Source organism: Cebus imitator, unplaced genomic scaffold (assembly GCF_001604975.1).
Source record: "Cebus imitator isolate Cc_AM_T3 unplaced genomic scaffold, Cebus_imitator-1.0 Scaffold0, whole genome shotgun sequence".
Taxonomy (NCBI): domain Eukaryota; kingdom Metazoa; phylum Chordata; class Mammalia; order Primates; family Cebidae; genus Cebus; species Cebus imitator.
This window is the reverse complement of record NW_016107315.1, coordinates 14933637-14956924: the sequence shown is the minus strand read 5'-3', so window position 1 is coordinate 14956924 and position 23288 is coordinate 14933637. Positions and strand designations below refer to the sequence as shown.

Here is a 23288-nt window from a genome sequence, read left to right as displayed (position 1 = left end):
TTTTTTTGGAGAGGTCGGGTTTTGCCATGTTGCCCAAGGTGGTCTCAAACTCCTGGACTGAAGTAATCCACCCATATTGACCTCCCGAAGTGCTGGGATTACAGGCATGAGCCACTCACTGTGCCTGGTCTCTAGCACCATTTCTTAAAAAGACTGTCATTTCTGCATTGCCTTTGCTCCTTTATCAAAGATCACGTGACTCTGTGTAAGTCTACTTCTGGGATCTCTGTGCTGTTGTGTTGTTCTACTTGTCTATTTTTTTCACCAGTACCACATTGTCTTGATTACTGTAACTTTATATTGTCTTGAAGTACGGTACTGCCAGTCTTCTAACTTTGTGGTTCTCCTTTAATAATGTGTTGGCTATTCAGGGTCTTTTGCCTCTCCATATAAACTCTAGAGTCAGTCTGTTGATATCCACTAAATAACTTGCCAGGATTTTGATTGGGATTACATTGAATCTGTAGATCAAATTGGGAAGAACTGACATCTTGACAATATTAAGTCCTCCTATCCATGAATACTATCATTTATTTAGTTCTTCACTGATTTCTCTCATCAATCAGATTTGCAGTTTTCATCATGTAGATATTGTGCATATTTTGTTAGAGGTACACCTAAGTATTTCATTTTTGTGTGTGCCACTGTGAATGGTATTGTGTTTTTCATTTCAATTTCCACTTGTCCATTGCTGGTATATAGGAATGTGATTTACTTTTTAAAATTAACTATTTTTTTTTCTTTTGTTTAGACTGCTCAGCAGGAAAAATTAACTTTATACCCTGCAACTTTGCTATAATTGTTTATTAGTTCTAGGATTTAAAAAAAATTCTTGGCCAGGCATGGTGGCTCATACCTGTAATCCCAGCACTTTGGGAGGCCAAGGCGGGCAGATCACTTGAGGTCAGGAGTTCAAGATCAGCCTGACTAACATGGTGAAACCCTGTCTCTATTAAAAATACAAAAATTAGCCAGGCGTGATGGCAGGTGCCTGAAATCCCAGCTACTCAGGAGGCTGAGGCAGGAGAATTACTGAATCCAGAAGGCAGAGCTTTCTGTGAGCCAAGACTGAACCACCGCATTCCAGCCTGGGTGACAGAACAAGACTCTGTCTCCAAAAATTAAATTTAATTAACTTTATACCTGCAAACTTGCTATAATTGCTTATTAGCTCAGTATTTTTTTTATTCTTTTGGATTTTTGTCACCTGTAAACAGCGACAGTTTTATTTTTTCTTGCCAATTTGTATAACTGTGGGGTTTTGTGTGTTTTTTTGTTTTCCTGTCTCATTGCATTAGCTAGGACTACCTGTGCAATGGTGAAAAGCAGTGGTGAGAAGAAACATCCTTGTCTGGTTCCCAATATTAGCAGGAAAGCTTTGAGTTTCTCACCATTAAGTATGATGTTTGTTGTAGGGTTTTTGTGGATTTTCTTTACCGAGTAGAAAAAATGCCCCTCTATTCATAGTTTACTGAGAGTTTTTTTCATAGGTGGGTTTGAGATTTTTGTCAAATGCTTTTTCTGTGTCCGTTGATATGATCATGTGGTATTTCTTCTTAGCCCGTTGGTATGATGTTTTATATTAAATTGTTTTCAAATGTTGAACCAGCCTTGCATACCTGGGATAAATCCCACGTGGTGGTGGTGTATAATTGTTTTTATACATTGAGGACTTTTGCATCAATGTTCTTGAGCTATACAGGTCTGTTCTTTTTCTTCTAATGTCTTTGTCTGATTTTAGTATTAGGGTGAAGCTGCCTTCATAGAATGAGTTAAGATCCTCTTTTCCTCCCTGGCTGTCTGAGGATAGACCGCCATCATGAATGACACAGTAACTGTCCGAACAAGAAAGTTCATGACCAACCGACTACTTCTGAGGAAACAAATGGTCATTGATGTCCTTCACCTGGTGAAGGCAACAGTGCCTAAGACAGACATTCGGGAGAAACTAGCCAAAACGTGCAAGACCACACCAGATGTCATCTTTGTATTTGGATTTAGAACTCATTTTGATGGTAGCAAGACAACTGGCTTTGGCATGCTTTATGATTCCTTGGATTATGCAAAGAAAAATGAACTCAAACATAGACCTGCAAGACATGGCTGTATGAGAAGAAAAAGACCTCAAGGATGTAACAGAAGGAACACAAGAACAGAATGAAGGAAGTTAGGGAATCACAAAGGCCAGTGTTGGTGCCAGCAAAAAGCCAAGGGAGTAAAGGTGCTGCAATAATGCTATCTGCACCCATTGTGGATTTTTCACAAGATTAATAAACTAAAAACATTTTTAAAAGATGTATTCTCTCTGCTTCTATCTTATGAAAGAGATTGTAGATAATTGGTATGACTTCTTCTTTTAATGTTTGGTAGAATTCACCAGTGAACACATCTAGCCTGGTACTTTGCATTTGGAAAGGTTATTAATTACTGATTCAATTTATTACACATATATATGCCTGTTTATTTCTTCTTCTATGAGTTTTGGTAGACTATATCTTTCAAGAAATTGGTCCATTTCATCTAGGTTGTCAAATTTGCATGCATACAGTTAGAATAGTATTCCTTTGTCTTTTCACGTCCATGGGATCTGTAGTGATGTCCCCTAATATATTTCTGATATTAGCAATTTGAGCCTTTTTTTTTCTTTGAGACAGAGTTTTGCTCTTGTTGCCCAGGCAGGAGTGCAATGGCGCAATCTTGGCTCACTGCAACCCCACCTCCTGGGTTCAAATGATTCTCCTGCCTCAGCCTCCCAAGTAGCTGGGATTACAGGCACATGCCACCATGCCTAGCTAATTTTGCATTTTTAGTAGAGATGAGTTTTCTCCATGTTGGTCAGACTGGTCTCAAGCTCCCAAACTCAAGTGATCCACCTGCCTCAGCTTCCCAAAGTGCTGGGATTATAGGCATGAGCCACCGAGCCTGGCCTTTAGCCTGGCTGAAGACATCAATTTTATTGATCTCCTCAAAGAAGATTTTGGTTCCATTTATTTTCTTCATTGATTTCCTGTTTTCAATGTCATTGATTTCTGCTCTAATTTTTATTTATTTTCTTCTATTTATTTTAGATGTGTTCTTTTTCTAGTTTCTGAAGGTGGAAGCTCAGATGATTGATTTTAGATCATTATTTTCTACCATATGCATTCAATAATAAAATTTCCATCTCAGTACTACATCCCAAACATTTGTATGTTTCATTCTCATTTAGTTAAAAAAAAAATTTCTGGAGACAAAGTCTCACTCATGTCACCCAGGCTTGAGTACAGTGGCACAATCACAGCTCACTGAAACCTTGACCTCCCACGCTCAAGCAGTCCTCCCACCTCAGCCTCCCAAGTAGCTGAGACCACTGTGCTCAGCTAATTTTTTAAAATTATTTTTTGTAGAGACAGGGTCTCACTATGTTGCCCATGCTGGTCTCAAACTCCTTGGCTCAAGTGATCCTCCTGCCTCAGCCTCCCAGAGTGTTGGGATTATAAGTATAAGCCACTGTGCCTGGCCCAAAATATTTTTTAATGTGAGATGTCTTTTTTGGCTCATGTGTTATAAAGAAGTGTGTTTAATCACCAAGTATTTTGAGAATTTCAGGCTGTTTTTCTGTTATTTCTAGTCTAATAGCATGTGGCATAAGAACAGATATTGTATGATATCTATTAAATTTCTTAAGTATGTTTTCTGCCCCAGAATGTGTCCTATGTTGGTGTTCCATGTGCTTGATAACAATATGCACTCTATTATTAGAAGTAGTCTATAGATATTATTTCCCACTGATCTTTGGTGTTGAGCGTCACAATGTCCTTACTGATTTTCTGTCTGCTCGATTTGTACATTTCTGATAGATGACTCCACTATTACAGTTAGAGACCGATACTCCTCTATTTCTCTCTGTACTTCTGTTTCTGCCTTACATGTTTTGATGCTCTGGTGCTAAGCACTTACACATTAAGGGTTATGTTCTCTTGGAGAACTGACCTCTTTATCATTACATAATGCCCCCACTTTAGCCCTGATAACTTTCCTTGTCTGAAGTCTGCTGTCTGAAATTAATATAGCTACTCCCACCTTCTTTGATTAGTGTTAGCATGGTGTATCTTTCTCCATCCATTTGTTTTTAACCTACATGTCATTATATTTAAAGTGGGTTTCTCACAGACAACATATAGTTGGGTCTTATGTCTTGATCCAGCCTGACAATTTCTTTTAACGAGTGCATTGGAACATTGATGTTCAAAGTGATTATTGATATATTTGGATTAATATTAACTATATTTGTTCCTGTTTTCTATGTGTTCCCTTGTTCTTTGCTCCTATATGTCTTCCACTGCTTTTCTGCCTTTTGTGGTTTTTTTTGAGATGTGGTCTCACTCTGTCACCCAGGCTGGAGTGCAGTGGCACAATATAGTTCATTGCAGCCTCAAACTCTGGGCCTCAAGCGATCTTCTTTGCTCAGCCTCCTAAGTCACTGGGGTTACAGGCACATGTCACTACCCTCTGCTAATATGTATTTTTATTTTCTTAGAGACAGTCTCAGTATGTTGTCCGGGCTGGTCTTGAACTCCTGGCTTCAAGTGATCCTCTCACCTCAGCCTCCCAAAATGCTGGGATTACAGGTATGAGCCACCACACCCAGACTCTGTGCCTCCAATTGAACATTTTATATGATTCCATTTTCCTTACTTTCTTAGAATATCAGCAATTCTTTTTTTACTTTTTAGTGGTTGCTGTAGAGTTTTCAATATACATTTGCAATTAATCCAAGTATATTTTCACATAACACTATCCCACTTCATCAATAGTGTGCTTTTTTTTTCTGAGAGGGAGTTTTGCCCTTGTTGCCAAGGCTGGAGTGCAATGGAGTGATCTCGGCTTACTGCAACCTCTGCCTCCCAGGCTCAAGCAATTCTCCTGCCTCAGCCTCCCAAGTAGCTGGGGTTACAGACATGCGCCACCATGCCCAGCTAATTTTGTATTTTTAGTGGAGACATTTTCTCCATTTTGGTCAGGCTGGTCTTGAACTTCTGACCTCAGGTGATCCACCTGCCTCAGCCTCCTAAAGTGCTGGGATTACAGATGTGAGTCACCACACCTGGCCATAGTGTGCATATCTTATAACAAAATAATCCTAATTCCTCCCTCCCATCCTTATATCATTGCTGTCATTCATTTCACTTACATATGAACACAGACACATATATTAGTATACGTAATAGAATATATCATTGCTATTATTTTGAACAAACTGTCATGTGTTAGACCAATGAAGAGGCCAGGCACAGTGGCTCACACCTGTAATCCCAGTACTTTGAGAGACTGAGGTACGTGGATGGCTTGAGCCCAGGAATTCGAGACCGGCCTGGGAAATATGGCAAAACTCCATCTATACTAAAATAAATACAAAACATTAACCAGGTGTGGTGACATGTGCCTGTAGTCCCAGCTGCTCAGGAGGCTGAGGTGGGAGAATCACTTGAGCCAGGGAGATGGAGGTTGCCGTGAGCTGTGATTGCACCACTGCATTCCAGCCTGGGTGACAGAGTGAAATCCTGTCTCAGAAAAATAAATCAATGAAGAGTAAGAAAAATTAAGATTTCTTTTACTTTCAGTTATTGAAGTTAATAATTAAGCCTTTTTTTTTTTTTTTTTTTTTTTGAGATGGAGTCTCGGTCTGTCACCAGGCTGGAGTGCAGTGGCACAATCTCGGCTCACTGCAACCTCCACCTCCTGGGTTCAAGTAATTCTCCTGCCTCAGCCTCCCGAGTAGCTGGGAGTACAGGCATGCGCCACCATGCCCGGCTAATTTTCTTGTATTTTAGTAGAGATGAGGTTTCACCATGTTGGCCAGAACGGTCTCAATCTCCTGACCTCATGATCCGCCCGCCTCGGCCTCCCAAATTGCTGGGATTACAGGTGTGAGCCACGGCACCCGGCCAATGCTCATTCTTTATGTAGATCTGAGGTTCTGACTTTTATCATTTTCCTTCTCTCTGAAAAACTTCTCTTAACATTCTTTCCAAGGCAGGTCTACTGGCAACAAATTTCTTCAATTTTTGTTTGTTAAGAAAGTCCTAATTTCCCCTTCACTTTTGGAGGATAATTTCATGGAGCACGGCATTCTAGGTTGGTCATGGTTTTTTCCTCTCAACATTTAAATATTTCATTCCACTCTCTCCTGGTTTGCACAGTTTCTACAGAAACATCACTTTTTGTTCATTTGTTTCTTGGTTTTGAAGGATTTTCTGCATTTATCCTGTGTGTCCTTTGAGCTTCCTGGATCTGTGGTTTCATGTTCCATATTGATTTGGGGAATTGTCAATCATTATTGCTTCAAATATTTCTTCTGTTCCTTCCTCTGTCTTCTAGTATTCCCATGAGGCATAGTAATACCTTTATTTCATCATCTCAGTTTTTGGATATTCTGTTTGTCTTTCAGTTTGAGAGGTTTCTATTGAGACATCCTCAAGCTCAGTGATTCTTTTCTAAGATGTGTCTAGTCTACTATTTAGCTTCTCAGAGGTACTCTTTGGTTTTTGTTTTTGAGATGTAGTCTTGCTTTGTCGCCCAGACTGAAGTGCAGTGGTGCAATCTCGGCTCACTGCAACCTCAGCCTCCTGGGTTCAAGCCACCTGAGTAGCTGGGATTATAGGAGCCCGCCACCCTGCCTGGCTAATTTTTGCATTTTTAATAGAGGTGGGTTTCACCATGTTGGTCAGGCTGGTCTTGGAACTCCTGACCTCAAATTATCCACCCACCTTAACCTCCCAAAGTGCTGGGATTACAGGTGTGAGCTGCTGTGCCCAGCCTACTCTTCATTTTTTATCTCTAGCATTTTAGTGCATTCTTAGGGTTTCCATCTCTCTCCTTACATTGTTTGTTAGCTACTTTCTTTAGTAGAGCCCTTTTCATATTGATCACAGTTGTTTTAAATTCCCAGTCTGCAAATTCCAACATCTCGGCCTTATCTTAATCTGGGTCTGATGTTTGCTCTCGTTCTTCAAATTTGTGTCTTTTGCCTCTTAGTATGCCTTGTAGTGTTTTTCTTGGTAGCTGGTCATGATGTGCCAGGTAGAGAGAATTTCTGTAGACCTTCAACAATGTGATGGTAGGGTGTTGGGGCAGGGGACGCATTCTGCATTCCTGAAGGAGGTTTCAATCTTCTGGTGAGCCCATGCCTCTGGACTGTGAACTTCACAAGTGCCGCTCAGTTATCCCCCTTAGATGAGGGATGATGGCGATAATGGGCTGGAGCTGGGGATTTCTCTTCCTCCAGGTGAATGAGGTTCTGCTGTAACTTCAGTAGTTTAGGTGCTCGTTATAATAGAAAGATCAGAAAATTCTGGAGTATTTCAAAATCGTTCCTTCTCCCCTTTCTCTGCTGGAAACATGAGGGGATTTTTCTCCAGATTTCACTGCGAGAACCTGGTCAAGCTCCTGGGGATAAAACTCACAAAATTGTGGGTCTCCCTTGATCCCTGTTCAGTGACTGAGTCCCCTAGAGTTTTTAACCTCCCAGATTTGTCCACACTGAGCCTGTAGCAATTCATCAAATATAGTTCAAGTTTTCCTACCCCGTTTTGGTTCTCACAGAGTTTATTGCTCATGGGTTGTTGTTTTTTTTTTTCTCACGGGTTTCTGTTCTATAAGCTGTGATTCTCTGTATTTGCCTGTTTGTCTTTACAATTTTGGGAACAGCAGTTTGTCCTGTGAGCTCACCTTTCTGACAGCTCTAAGGAGAGATGTCAATCTCTACATTTGCTTAGCTTCTTACTTATTGCTAGGATGGAGAGACCACTTCCAAGCTTCCTGCATGCAACACTGGAAATCAGAATTCATTGCAATTCTTTTTTTTTTTTTTTTTTTCAGACTGAGTCTTTCTCTGTCGCCCAGGCTGGAGTGCAATGGTGCAATCTCAGCTCACTGCAACCTCTGACTCCCAGGTTCAAGCAATTCTCCTGCCTCGGCCTCCCAAGTAGCTGAGATTACAGGTGCCCACCACCACGCCAGGCTAATTTTTGTATTTTTAGTAGAGACAGGGTTTTACCATGTTTGCCAGGCTGGTCTCAAACTCCTGACCTCAAGTGATCCACCAGCCTCAGCTTCCCAAAGTGCTGGAATTACAGGCATGAGTTACCACACCCAGTCAGAAGCTGCAATTCTTAAAAGAAAAATGGCTCTTGTAGCTTCACACATACAAACAAACAAATATTTTGTTTATTAAAAAAAAATATTTATTAATTTTTACACCTGCTGCATAGCACAAGACTATTAACACTATAACTCACTGAATGTACAATAAATGTTCACATTTAAATAACAGGATAGGGTCAACATTTTCAACCAGTGGGTCAGCTTTAGCATCTCATGAAGTGCTTTTTAGACCTAGATATCTTAAGAGCTTTTTGAAAGGATACTTCCAAGTCAGAAAACAAGAAGATCAAAACAAGTATTTTTTTTCCAGGATAACAGGAATTTCACATGATGAAATGTCTATTTCCGTTGGTACAAATCAATAATAAAAACAAAATCTACATCCAACCTACTCCAAAATACTCACACTGCACTGAATGAAGTCTACAGTGTCAATGTGTCTTGAGAGAGGCCACAATATCCACACTGGCTACATACATGTTTTCCACATTGAGTCTTCAGATGGCTCATCGTTTGCCATCTCTTCAAATCCAGGTCCTTTTAGAAATCTATGACCTTGGAATGAATGTGCAGAACACCTGATCTGAAAGCCACATGACTTGGCTCGACTGCCATCTGCATCTCTGGCTGATAATATAAAAATTAGTTTTAGAGTCTTTATTTCACATAAGGACCAAAGAAGAAGAAGAAGAAGAGAACTTAGAAGGGAGACAAAGAGGTCCTTCCACAATATTTTCCTCTGTGTATTTTAAAACTTAAAATAACTAAGAGGAGGATGGGTGGGGGGGAGAAAAAAATAAAAATAAATTAAAAAATTTAAATAACTGCCATAAAATGAACATTCCATTCAGTGACTCTTTTCAATTTTCCAATAAGTTATTCCTGAGGGGAGGAGAGACACCTTACTGGTTCAAATTAAAAAGAACGTTAACAGGGCCAAATTTAAGTTATAAAAGCTAAAACTGGACCTTTAGAAAATTCCACCATTCTTTCCCTAGAAAGTCTTTCTAGATTGGACACTAGGATATTTGTAATCATTACACTGTGGGAGTTAGGGAACCCAAGTCTGTATTTTGTAATGCAGGGTCAATATTTTCTGTTGAATATCTTTGTCACAAAGATAGAGAGTCCATTTTCGGTTTCCATATCTTTATGAAGCAACTTTCTCAAGTTCTCTTAGTACTCAAAGGTTGGGGAAAAACTATATGAAAGGGGTCTCAGAAATAAAGTGCAAAATCTACATATTAACAAGGTTCTTTCAACAGAACTGTTCACTTTTCAGAAACATGTCTTTATCATAAAGAAGCGACTCTACTTAATTTATAGATCCAGTTTTAGGCGGGGTGCGGTGGCTCACGCCTGTAATCCCAGCACTTTGGGAGGCCCAGGAGGGAGGATCATGAGGTCAGGAGTTTGAGACCAGTCTGACCAACATGGTGAAACCCCGTCTCTAAATTAGCTGGGCGTGGTGGCATGTGCCTGTAATTCCAGCTACTCAGGAAGCTGAGGCAGGAGAATTGCTTGAACCCAGGAGGCGGGGATTGCAGTGAGCCGAGATTGCACCACTGCACTCCAGCCTGGGTAACAGAGTGAGACTCCATCTCAAAAACAAAAAACAGTTTTTACCCAGAAATGTAAATTAATTAGCGAACTTCATTTGAAATGAAGTAAGGTCTTTCTGTTCTGGAGTAATAAATTCTACCATGCAGTAATTATTCTAAAAATGTGTTACTGTGTCACAAAAAGTTGTTAAAATATATACTGGTTTTTTTAATGCCCAACTAACAGTATACTCATAAAGACTGGATTTCTTCCAGATCCCTTGTAACTATCTTAATTATTATAAGCGGTCCCCACATTTTAATTTTTCCCTAACTGTGAAGTTGATCATCTTATTAAAAGGTCCAGATGAGTCACAATATGTTTACTGTTAAAAGTGTTAAGAAATATGAAATGCCACCTTTCCATTCAACTTTAAAGAATGTTCATTTTAAGACAGCATTAGAAGTACTAAAATACACTGAACACTGTCAGCAAGAGTTAAATGTACACTTGGTAAGAACATGGAATGCATCCTTTACCAATGAATGATAAATGAATCCTGCAAGGCAGAACAAAATTTCAATACTCTCTTTCTCTCTCTACAGTTTTGGTAATTTTTCTTGGTACCAATATCTCTTTCTTACCACCACCACAACCAGAGAATGGGAGGCAAAGCTTGAATGCAAGGGTTTAGATTCTGCTGACTTCAAGCAGCCTCTTCCCTTTCAGGGAGTCCACCTTGTGAAATAATGAAGAGCTATCAGAACATCAGCTCCTGACCTAATCCACTGAGGACCAGCATCTGTGGAAAGCACTACCAGCAGCCCAACAATAGTTTTCTAAAATAGGGAAGTTAAAAATAAATCAGCAATAAGAAAAATTTAGATGACAGTTATTCCTTCAGAACATCACTGTCAAACTTTTGTTTCATCATTTTTATTTGCTTATTCGACAGGCTCCCTTTGGAAATTACTGAAAACTAAAACTCACAAGATAAAGCAGTTCAGACCTAACACATACCCACAAAATGCCCCTTCTCCTTCGGTGCCATAGCTTGGAATAAGAAGTCCGGTAACCATGGACTTGGCACATCCTTTCTCCCCCTTTGGTATGAATATGCCACTTAATATTTCCACAAAGGAAAAGTAAGGCTTGTCAGCGTGTTAAAAAAACAACTCAAGAGCAAGTCCGATTCTCTCCATCTCGTAATCTACTTTCCCCTGAAAGACCTCCATTCCGTCGCAAAAACTGAGGGTTTGAAGAGTGAGTTTGATAAAGATGACCTTGGTAAAATAAACCCCAGTGTATGGATGAGAGACGAAACTGCTGTTTCCAAACTCTTGAGTGAATAATAAATCTTACAAAAGAGTTCTAAGTGTCAGAGCTTTCAGACTTATGAAACTCATGTCAGAACAGACATGAGGTGGGTGCTGGACTGGAGCTCCAGGGTAGAAGTCACGGTTTGGTGATGTGCACTTCGCTGCTTCCGTTCCCATTGGTGGTGGTGGTGATGATGTACTGTGTGGTCTGCTGTTGGCTGGTGGTCTGGGGGTCCAAGGAGTCACTGTGTGCAGGTGGCTGGACCTGGACTCCACCAGAAAGGGCAGAAGTCTGCTTTTCTTCCAATTCTGGTTGACTTTCTGACAACACATAATGACCCTAGAGGAGGAAGAAAAGGATCTTTAAACACCTGGGGACTTAAAGGGAGGGTGAAGCTACCGGGGAAGAGAGAAATGTGAAGAAATGTCATAAGGGACCCAAAATAGGCATCTATGAGAGATGCTTTACCTAAGTCCTTTAGAGAGGGCGGATCAGTCACAATAACTGACTACAAAGGTAAGTGCCTTAAAGCAGCACCTTAGCAGTTTCAACAAATGATACAGTGAACAGCTTCAGGGACAGTAATTTGCATCATGGTGGCAACATAAGAGGCAAACAAAATGTGCTGTTGTAATGCTCCTAAGAATTCACAAATTCAGAAAAGATGGTTAACTGTCCATTTGATGTCAAGATTAACATAGAATGGATCAAAGAAGAGATATTTAAAGTCTCACTGAAGAGGCAGAATGACCCTGAAGACAAGTAGCAAGATCTGACTTCAGAATTTCAAAAGACCAGCAAAATCTTAAAAAATAATAAATGGTCCCCAAATTTTATTTTGTCAAATAAGGTCATTTAAAATATGCTACCATCAAATAGACATTTTAACACTCAAGAGCATAGAAACAACAGTATCTCAGAATAAAATCCTTTACACTGAATAAATTTAGCTTTATGAAAACTTACACATTGTCTTTGTTTTCTTATTTTTCCCCTCATCATGAAAACATCTTCATAGACCTGTAGCTGGCTATTTTGTTACATTAACATTTTTAAAGAAATGTGTCTGTCAGTCAGAAGGAGGGTTGGTCAGCTACAGAACAGAGGAAAAGAGACGTCACAGAGAGACTCTCAGGCAGTAGCCTGTCTTTGCACTTCCCAGAAAAGAGCCATCACCAAATACCCATTTGATTCCTCTAGGGTCAGATGTTCTGAGTTCACCCCACCAAGCAACGTTCTGATTATGATTGGCTTTTCCATGTGGGGAGGGGGCTAGTTCTCAACCTAGGGTCCACTGACTCCTAGGGAGTCCATAGGTGGGCTGCAGAGAATACACGGACCCCTGAAAATGTACATTAAATTAGTGTGCAAGTACACTGTGGCAGGGAAAGAGAAACAACCTTCACTACAACCATTCTCGAATGAGTTCCAGGCCAGAAAAAGGTCAAAGTCAATGGGTCCGACAGTGAGCAAAAAAATGCCCCGATCATGGCAATGCATTATTTCATTTTACATTTGTTACTGTTTTCACTGACAATTAATAGTGTTACTATGGATTTACATATCTCTCCTAAGTCTAGTTAATATGACCTTGTGTGCTGAGAAACAGGTGAGCTCTCAGTGTACTTAAAAAAAAAGAAATGAAAAGAAATGAAAAAAAATCAGGTTTTTGAGGCCACTAGTCTAGCTAGCGACCTTCTGAAACCTCTAAGAAAGTCTTCCCTTGGGAATGTCTCAATATTCCTAGCCATTGAAGATCACTTTTCCTCTCTCCTAGCTTTAATAAGGTATAATTAAACAAATCAACCTGATTAACATATCCATCGACTCATGCACTTACCTTTTTTTTTTTGTGGCAAAAAACATCTATACTATGTTAACAGTTTTCGAGTGTACCATACATTATTGAGAACACAGCCAGTATGCTGTACCCTAGGTCTCCAGAACGTATCCATCCGGGAGTACTTTCCCTTTTTTGTCTTTTCTGAGACAGTCTCACTCTGTTGCCCAAGCTAGAGCACGGTGGTGCAATCTCTGCTCACCGCAACCTCCACCTCCCAGGTTCAAGCGATTCTCTTGCCTCAGCCTCCCAAGTAGCTGGGATTATAGGGGTACACCACCACACCCAGGTTATTTTTGTATTTTTAGTAGAGACAGGGTTTCACCATGTTGGCCAGGCTGGTCTTGAACTCCTGACCTCAAGTGATCTGCCCGCCTTGGCCTCCCAAAGTGTTGGAATTATAGGCGTGAGCCATTGTGCCTAGCCAAGAGTGTTTTTCTAAATTCATATGTATGTACTCTGTCTTCTAATAACTCAGAGGCAGGCCAGAACAAACCAGAGAAGGTAAAACAGAAGGAGATACAATCAACACTGTACCTGCCCAACTTAGATAATTTACAGCAATGTTTTTCACCTTTGGGTGGGTGAAATGTTTAATACAGCCATAATTGATTCATTATATTATTCTCTCCCAACCTAATTGTGGGCCAATTGTCTTGAGGACTCAATCTTTCCATGAAGCATATAAAAGCGCCCATAAGGGCCGGGTGCAGTGGCTCACAGCTGTAATCCCAGCACTTTGGGAGGCAGAGGTGGGTGGATCACCTGAGGTAGAGATTCTGAGACCAGCCTGGCTAATACAGTGAAAACCCGTCTCTACTAAAAACACAAAAATTAGCCAGGTATGGTGGCGCCCACCTGTAATTCCAGCTACTTGGGAGGCTGAGGCACAAGAATCGCTTGAACCCAGGAGGTGGAGGTTGTAGTGAGCTGGGATTGTGCCACTGCATTCCAGCCTGGAGACAGAGGACTCTTTCTCAGAAAAAAGGCACTCATAGGGATGGAGCTAGGACCATTACAGTTACTGAACAGATACTTATTGAGCATTTGCTATATCCTAGCCTCCTGAACAGGGCACTGAGGATAAAGTGATAAAGCCCAAGACCCAGCTTTCAAAGAATTCATCATCTACTGTGAGAAAACAGAGAAAGCCATCATTAAAACATAAGTGGTGATAAGAGTTATTGTATAGCACCACAGGTCGGACAGGAAAAACCCGACCAAGTAGCATAGCTTACCGGAGTAACCGCCTTCACCTGGCCAGTAGTAACTGGAGTTGCCACGCCACTGTCTGTAATCACGAACTGACCTGGGGGAAGCGTCATCATTTGAATCTCAGATGCTAAAAAACAGGAAATATTCATAGTTCAGTGGTCTCGGATTTTAACACAAGTTTTAGAAACAAAAACAGAACCAGTGGCCACAATCCCCACTGATTTGCTTGCCACGAGAGTCTCACAATGATGTGATTTCTCGGTACAGTGAAAGCATCTCTGCTAATTGAGAAGAGGCTGGTATGCAGCTACCCAGTGTCAGAGACAGTCAATACATTCCCCTTCAAATGTGGCTTCTCAATATCCACAAAGGATTTGGTAAACAAAGGAAATGAATCAGCTATTTAAAGCATTTGTCCTGCCTTTCTTGTACAAAGTGTACCTGAGAGTAACTTGGTAGTTAAGGCAAAATTTTTTATTTATAAAAGTTTTCTAGCTAATGAATAAGGATGCTAGAATCATGGCCAGGCACAGGGACTCATGCCTGTAATCTAGCACTTTGGGAAGCCAAGGGAGGACAATCACTTGAGCCCAGGGGTTTGAGACCAACTTAGCCAGTATAGTGAGACCCTGGCTCTACAAAAAATTTTAAAAATTAGATCACATGTGGTGGCCCACACCTATAAGCCCAGCACTTGGGGAGTCTAAGGTGGGTGGATCACTTGAGCCCAGGTCAAAGCTGCAGTGAGCCATGATCATGCCACTGCATTCTCCAGCCTGAACAACAGAGCAAAAGCCTGTCTCGAAGAGTCTTTTTCTTTTAGAGATATATACCAAAATATTTATGGATGAGGTGATACGATGAAGCATTATTCAGTTGGAGGATGGAAAATAATGATGGGTGCATATATGAGACAAGGCTGGGTGTAAGTTGGTAACTGCTGAGGCTGGTCAATGGGTATAGGATGGCTCATTACACTCCTCTCTCTACTTTTATGTTTTTATATTTTTTCCTAATAAATTTCAGTCTTCCTACAGATTAGAATGCTAACTCCTCCTATTATTACCATGAGTATCTTCATCATTCCACTTTTGCTTTTTAGAGATGGAGTCTTGCTCTGTTGCCCAGGCTGGAGTGTGGTGGCATGATCTTCACCTCCCAGGCTCAAGCAATTCTCCTGCCTCAGCCTTTTGAGCAGCTGAGATTACAGATGCCCACCACCACACTTGGCTAATTTTTTTGTATTTTTAATAGAGATGAGGTTTCACCATGTTGGCCAGGCTGGTCTCAAAATCCTGACCTCAGGTGATCCGCCTGCCTCAGCCTCCCAACGTGCTGGGATTACAGGTGTGAACCACCATGCCCGGCCCACTCCACTTTCCGTAACAGGAATTACACTTAGTACAGAGGTCAGTCTGTTCACCAGATTCTACAGGTAAGACAGTCTTTCCCCAACTGGAAACCAGATCCAGCCCTCGTCGTGACCCCTAATTTGTTTAAGAGTATAGATTATGGCCAGGCATGGTGGCTCACGCCTGTAATCTCAGCACTTTCGGAGACTGAGGTGGACCACCTGAGATCAGGAGTTCAAGACCAGCCTAGCCAACGCAGTGAAACCCTGTCTCTACTAAAAATACAAATATTAGCCAGGTGTGGTAGCGTGCACCTGTAATCCCACCTACTGAGGAGGCTGGGGCAGGAGAACTGCTTGAACCCGGGAGGCAGAGGTTGCAATGAGCCGAGGTTGCACCATTGCACTCCAGCCTGGGCAACAAAGTAAGACTCAGTCTCAAAAAAAACCACTACAGCTTGTAAAAATAACTAGATGGTAGAGTTTGAGCCTGACTCTGTAGCAAATCTATGTAACATAGCCAAGGCTCAATCATGACAAAGACGGGCCCCCCAAAAAGAAATCAACAGAAGAAAGATCAACACTGACCTTCTTCCCTTCTCAGCACCTGCTCCTCCTACTTGTGACTACTGAGGTCTGTTTCCTCTACTCCTGTTCCTTCCACATCTTCCATGATAAAGGTCTCATGCTTCCTGACCTACACTCAAAGCTGTTTCCCCACCAACATGTTTACCTTCTCTGACCTCTGTCAGTCAGCCTGTTACTGTTTCCATAGATGAAGCTCAGGGCTTGGGAATCAACTACTCATATCTCTCTCTCCCTTACTAGATGATGGTCTCTTTGAGCCAAAGACTATTTTCTTTGGAGCAGCAGCACAGTGGGGTGGTTTAGAGTCTACACTCTGAAGCCAGACTGCTGGGGTTCCAAACCTCTGTTTCCTAGCTCTTAGAAAAAGTGAACGTGTGGAAACTGTCTTATCTGTAAAATGCAAATAACAATTGTACTTACCTCATAGGTTGTTGTGAATACTGACTGTGTTACATATGGTTCAGAATCATTCTGGGCAATATAGTAAGAGCTTAATGAAAATTGGTTAACATTATTATTGTGTGGTGTTACTGATATAAATGAGAATATTAATCTTGGTATAGCCAGGCCCTAGTGCAATGATTGATACACAGGCATTCTACAAATATTGGTGGAAAGGATGAATCAGCACCGTCAACATAGCGTATATCCATCTATATTACTATTTAAACTACACAGCTGCATTTCCTCCAGCAATATACCTGACATTTCAAAAATGTCACATCAGGGTAGCTCCCTGAATCAGAATGCTAGACCTTGAGTTTTGTCACGAAACTCATTGAAGTATATGCACTACAGAGTGGACAAAATGGCCAATAGATACTTTAAAATTTTATCATAAAGCTGAAGAAATTATGACACATGGCTGGAGATCCCCCGCCTCTGACCTACATGGCATTGTCCCATCTTACTTACAATAGCCACGGAAGGAATTCCAAGTGCTGGGCAGGTACGTGTGCTGCACAGAGGAATTCTGCTGCTGCTGCTGCTGCTGCAGAGCCTGGCCCTGTGTGGAAGAACTGCCCTGGATGTGGGAGGGGCTGAGTCCCTGCTGAGCCTGCTGGGCTGAGGGACTCAATGGCTGCGCAGATACCTGGGGAGAAACAGAAAGCAATGGTAGGGAATTATGAACTTCTAATATACTGAAGACGTACAAAAAACTGAAGGAAGTAAATCAGATTAATATGAATTATAATACTGAAACTATCATTGCTATTATTGAAAGTAATACTTTAAATAAGAATAAAATCAATGAAAAGCAAGCATGACTATGAAATTCTAATTTGTTTTCAAAGGATTCTCTACCAGAGTATGCAAAAAATTAATTTCCATCAACTTGTTACAAAGATAAATGAAAGAAAATATAATTACCTACATTATATAAGGTTAAAAATAATGGGAGGTGAAATCACTTGCCTGTGTCACAAAGCTAATCTGGAACACAAAATGAAACAGAACCCAGAGGTCACCACTTCCATTAACCAGCGCTGGCTAATCCCACCCAGCTGGTGGAGTTTGGCACAGGTCCGTGAACGCCTGACAACAGGATGAGGCCAGCGCTCTCCAGCTGTCACACTGCAATGCCACTCCAAACTACCCGCCCAGCTTCCTTTCCAAACACCATTTCCTGTTAGTAATCTAAACAGAATAACTGTTTTCTATAAATGTACCACATTTATACCACATTAATGTATGTTTTCCATCACAGCATGAGCTTATTCAGATCAGAATGCCTTCCCCAACTATTATGTCAGAACTGTACCCCTCCTTCAAAACCTCTTTCAAAGACAGCTTCTTCTACAAAAATGCCCTGGGTTATCTCCTAAATCTAATCTCTCCCTCTCTGAACTCCGAGAACTTATATATGTATCTAATATCAGACGCAAGCATACAAACACAGTAACATACAATATACCATAATACTCCACAAAGCCACTATTCCAAATCATTGCATTTAGAATGGAAAGCAAAGGCCACTGTTGTTTCTAGGATGTCATATCACAGGGCTCCATGTGGGCAGAAGCAGCCAATAGCTTAATGTGTGTCCATAATACCAATATAAAAATTGGAGGCAAAGGTAAGATCCTTTAATAAAAAATCCAGAAACAACAGTATCTCAGTAGCTGAGGTCTAAAGAGAAAGTCCTCCCTCTCATTAACTCCGATAGTACCTGAGGCCATGCTAATGCCTCCAAATAGTCTGTGGAACAGGGTACCTGGGCCGAGGCCGGGGCCGAGGCGGTGGGCTCGCTGACCTGGATGTGCTGCACCTGGATGGCATGCTGGGGGTAGGGCTGAGGATCGTGGAGCTGGCCTACATCCACAGTGGACTGCTGTGACTGGTGAGGGGAGGTGGCCTGAAGGGAGAAAAAACAGGCCCAGAAACCAGATATATATTGATTGAGGTTAAGGGAAATCCTTCTAGAGAAAAGGTTCAGTTAAAAAACAGTATCCTAGCTGGGGGCAGTGGCTCATGGCCTATAATTCCAGCACTTTGGGAGACCAAGGCAGGTGGGTCACTTTAGCCCATGAGTTCAAGACCGGCCTGGGCAACATGGCAAAACCCTGTCTCTACAAAAAAAAATATAAAAACTAGCCAGGTGGCGGGGCACGGTGGCTCATGCCTATAATCCCAGCACTTTGGGAGGCTGAGGCGGAGGGATCGCTTGAGGTCAGGAGTTCGAGACCAGCCTGACCATCATAGTGAAACCTGTCTCCACTAAAAATACAAAAATTAGCTGGGTATGGTGGTGGGTGCCTGTAATCCCAGCTACTTGGGAGGCTGAGGCAGAAGAATCACTTGAACATGGGAGGCAGAGGTTGCAGTGAGCTGAAATCGTGCCACTGCACTCCAGCCTGGGCAACAGAGAGACTCCATCTCAAAAAAACATTAGCCAGGCATGATGGCATGCCTATGGACCCAGCTACTGATGAGGTAGAGGTAGGAGGAATATCTGAGTCCAGGAGGTTGAGGTTGCAGTGAAACATGATTGTGCCACTGCACTTCAGAGTGAGACCCTGTTTCAAAAAAAAAAAAAAAAAAAAAAAAAGAAAAACCTATATCCCAATATATGCCAACAGAAATAGAAGAATGGAAGGAATTTCAGTTCCAATGCTGCATTCCCGGATAGGCCACACCTAGGCCAAGCCAGACAACAGAATAGAAAAAGATTGTTTAAAGAACTTTGCTTCTAACACATAAGCCGCTAATGTTATTAGATTCTGGAAGAGAAGGCAGAGGGAAGATAGTTCTGACAATAAGCTGAAAAAGTTGTCAGGAATCAAAAATTTCAGTTGCATTTAATGATCTACCCTTTATCAATTAAAAGAGATCAAAGAATAGAATTTGCTTTTAGTTTGTCGCTATTAACCCACTAGAACAGAGGTCCTTAACCTTTTATGTACCAAGAACATCTTTGAAACAGTGGCTAAAGTACAGGCCCTTTTTCTAGAACAATGTACCTATACATCATACTGTACTTTACAGGCAGCCTGAGGGACTCCTAAGTTCCTCCAAAGCCTAAAGTTAAAAACCCTCCACAAGAAAAACAAGACAAAGAATAGTCAATGACAGTGACAACTTCCAATGTCCTGTTCCCACGTTAGTTTTAAATTTTCAGAGACCAAATGATTTCAAAGCAACAAGTTTGTTCATTTGTGCCTTGGGGACACTTCTCCTCAGTGTAATTAAATGAAACAACAGTTCTGGGAGAATTCTTTCATTTTGCTCCTTAGTAAGAATGAGTTCTTCATTATCTGGTAGAAGGAACACAGTTTTACCTCTTTACTAAGAAGGCACTGATTGATACTCAGAGATTGAATCAATATTCTTTTTTTTTTTTTTGACACAAAGTTTCACTCTGCTGCCTGGGCTGGAGTGCAATGGTGTGATCTCGGCTCACTGCAACCTCTGCCTCCCAAGTTCAAGCAATTCTCCTGCCCCAGCCTCCTGAGTAGCTGGGATTACAAGCACCTGCCACCACACCTGGCTAATTTTTGTATTTTCAGTACACATGGGTTTTTGCCATGTTGGCCAGGCTGGTCTTGAACTCCTGACCTCAAGAGATGTGCCCACCTTGGTCTCCCAAAGTGCTGGAATTACAGGCGTGAGCCACTGTGCCCATCCATCAATATTGTTCTTTACAACCTCTCTTTGATATAAGATATTTGATACGCAGGTCATGATTTATCAAGCTGGCTCATTACCAAGTAGCCAACCAGGATGGTAAAAGATAAGGATTCAGAAAAGGCTCAGAAACAGGTGCTGTGGCTACTGTCCTGCCACAGCACAGGAGGCTTGTACATGCTGGAGCCTAAAATCTCCTGGCTACTATAGACAGAAATCTCTTACACTGCTAAGGCCAGAGGCCTCATTAGCCTGAAAGGGGAAGGGGCATTTTACAAATGCCCAAGGCTCAGAACTTCCACGCAGAAGAGCATTACATAGATCCCAGCCCCAGCTCTGCGAATGAGGTGCTGGTGGCAGGCAATACGGCATTCATAAGGCAAAGGGAAACAGAGGCATGCAGTACCGGGGCCACTTGCACCACTTGAAGCTGTATGTGCTGAGGCTGCTGGAGCCCAGATGCCGACTGCGACACAGGGATGTACTGAATTCTCGGGTAATCCCCCTGCGGCGTTCGGTAGTCTGTCGTTAAGGTCTGGGACAGTTCTGTCATTGCTTGGGTGAGCAGGTCCGTCGTCACCACGGTCTCTCCAGTGGCGCTGTCTGTAGTTAAAACTGCTGGGGTGGCACTGATCACAGCTGTCGTCAGTGGTGTGTGTATGGTGTTGGAGAGCTGGGCGAACTCCGGATGCTTCTTTCGAATGTGCTGGACCATTTTGGTCTGAAAAAGCAAGGCAAGAAACAAGAATAATTATTAGAATTTGTGATTTTCCATTTTTCTCATATGTAAATCCTCCAAAGATTCCTAAAGTCTGTTATCTTATGTCTTAAAAAAAGAAAAATCAGAGCAACACTGACTCTATGCCTGTACTTCCTGGGGTAACATAATGCTATAAAAGCAGGAAAGAGGGTGGGGAAGAAGCAAAACCTCACTTGACCCCACACCATGAGCAAGGTCCGAATACACAAATACCCCCCACAACTAGTACCTGCAGCAATCAATCACAATGCCCCCAGCCAAAATGACCTCCTTTCTAAAACCATCACTTAACTTTCTATGTGGTGCTTCCATAAGCCTAAACTCACCAAATACGAGCACAGAATATTCAAATATGAGGCCCTCTGCAGGCCAAGGGAAAAGGAAAGCAGCCAGCTGTTCGGGCTGTTGTTCGGCACTAATTCTGGGGGAGGTCCCGCAGTATTCTCTTTCCATTCTCTGCTGTGGTCCCTGTTTACAGGGACTAGGACAACATCTCTTTCAACTCAGAAGGAGCCATCCAGGCCATGTGGATGAGACGCCATCTTCCCTTAAGAGATTCCTTACACGGCGGTTTTGACCTCAGCTTTAGTCAGAAACTCTCCCTACCTTGCTACTGTACTGCTTGGAGCAGTGGGGACAGCAGACGGGAGGGGTGGCGATGGTGCCTGTCAGCTGGGTGTGTGTGCTCAGCATGGGGTCTGGCTCGCCAGGACCGGCAGGCCGGAGTTTCCGAATGCTCGGTGGCAGCTCTGCTCCTGGGTGGTTCTTCAGAATGTGGGCTTTGCGCTTGCTGGCACTTTTATAAACCTGCAAATGCAAATGCCTGGCTGTGAAAGCAGTATACAGCTCCACTTTCTTGCTCGAAGCAAACTAACAATTTCATTATAAGAAAATGAGGAAAAGTATTCATGTAGTCCCAAAGAAACTATATATATATATAGGTCCAGCACATATATATAAACAGATCTATTGAAGGACACAAGGATATATTACAAATCAGAATAAAATAAGAACATAATATAGATATGCTAGATTTCTTCCTTTGATTTATAAATCTAAGATAATAACTGTGAAAATACCCTTTATCCTCAAGTTTAAAATTTGGATATGATACACAGACACAGGAAGAGAACTGTTTTTAAGGTTCATCCACTTCACATGAGAACTGCCTGTGAAAGCTCTCATGATATATGCAGCTGAAGACCAGGAGCCAGAGAATCTTCCAAATGGCAACGTCAATAGCAACTGCTATCTTTAGTGGAGAATCTATGTTCAAAAATGTTTCTCACTTTTAAACTGATATAGCTACATTATATAAGGAAAGGATGGCTGGGCGTGGTGGCTCACGTGTATAATCCCAGCACTTTGGGAGGCCAAGGTGGGGGGAATCACCTGAGGTCAGGAGTTCAAGACCAACCTGGCCAACATGGTGAAACCCCATGTCTACTAAAAATACAAAAATCAGCCGGGTGTGGTGGGGGCACCTGTAATCCCAACTACTCAAGAGGCTGAGGCAGGAGAATCACTCAAACCCAGGAGGTGGAGGTTGCAGTGAGCTGAGATCATGCCACTGCACTCCAGCCTGGGAGACAGAACAAGACTCTGTCTCAAAAAAAAAAAAAAGGAGGGGAAAAAAAAAAAAAAAAGGAGGGGAAACAATAGTACAGTAAAACAATAAATACATATTCTCTGTCTTTTCTGTAACTACACAAAAATAACAGAATAGTGTAAGTGGAGTACTCCACCACAAAGCTTTCCCAACCCCTTCCACCTTATAGAAACCCCAAATCTATAATATATTTTATAGGCCATATCATAAACACTCTTGTTTTAGGGCCTAGGAACTTGAAATTAATTCACACAGTATGCACTTAGTAATAGCCTCTTCTTGTGTAACAAAAATCACAGAGAGAAGGGAAGTAAGAAAAATGGTCAATTATTTCTTAAGAAAAAAAAATTGGCTTAAAGTAAGACTAATTTTAGTCCTTTCTTGTCTGAATGGAGACTACTGAGAGACAGGGAACCATCTGGTAAGAATAACAAAAAGATCGTAGTATGTATTTGTAAATGTGGACAAGTCAGCTCTAAGCAAGGAGCCCCAGGGGCATGAATGTTTCCCTTTTACCTTATCGCAATACTGACAGAAGTAATCACGGTTGGGCTTTATGATGGGTAGGGTTAACTCTGGCACCTCTTCTATCTTCATGTCTGGATGTCTCTTTGATAAGTGATTTACCTAAAGTGAAAACAAAGAGCAAATGAGAAAAAGGGACCCCATTAACCAAACAGAAGCTGCACAAATGCCTCTGATAATGATGGCCAGAAGCTGAAATTCTCTGAAGCAATGCTTCCAAATAATAAGGCATTTGACCAGAACCAGCATCACCAGACCCAACTGACAC

The 23288-nt window shown here is 41.7% G+C and overlaps 1 protein-coding gene and 1 pseudogene across 7 annotated transcripts in view; one reads left to right on the top strand and one right to left on the bottom strand.

Annotated features, from left to right (window-relative positions):
- The first annotated feature begins 1802 nt into the window (after nucleotides 1-1802).
- On the top strand, nucleotides 1803-2219 carry LOC108301586 (annotated as a pseudogene).
- Nucleotides 2220-9906: 7687 nt separating this feature from the next.
- PRDM10 (PR/SET domain 10) overlaps nucleotides 9907-23288 on the bottom strand; it is a 100884-nt gene continuing 87502 nt past the window's right edge. For 3 of the 7 annotated variants that reach the window (XM_037736087.1, XM_037736089.1, XM_037736094.1), the window contains 7 exons: nucleotides 23012-23122; nucleotides 21493-21693; nucleotides 20533-20847; nucleotides 18256-18357; nucleotides 16917-17094; nucleotides 14086-14189; nucleotides 11143-11346 (listed from right to left, as the gene is read on the bottom strand). In XM_037736087.1, the coding sequence (XP_037592015.1) occupies nucleotides 11143-11346; nucleotides 14086-14189; nucleotides 16917-17094; nucleotides 18256-18357; nucleotides 20533-20847; nucleotides 21493-21693; nucleotides 23012-23122 (1215 nt within the window). Of the gene's footprint in view, nucleotides 11347-11973; nucleotides 12101-14085; nucleotides 14190-16916; nucleotides 17095-18216; nucleotides 18358-20532; nucleotides 20848-21492; nucleotides 21694-23011; nucleotides 23123-23288 lie in introns of all 7 variants that reach the window. The other 4 variants (XR_005198976.1, XM_017523643.2, XM_017523706.2 and 1 more) reach the window with 4 other exon arrangements.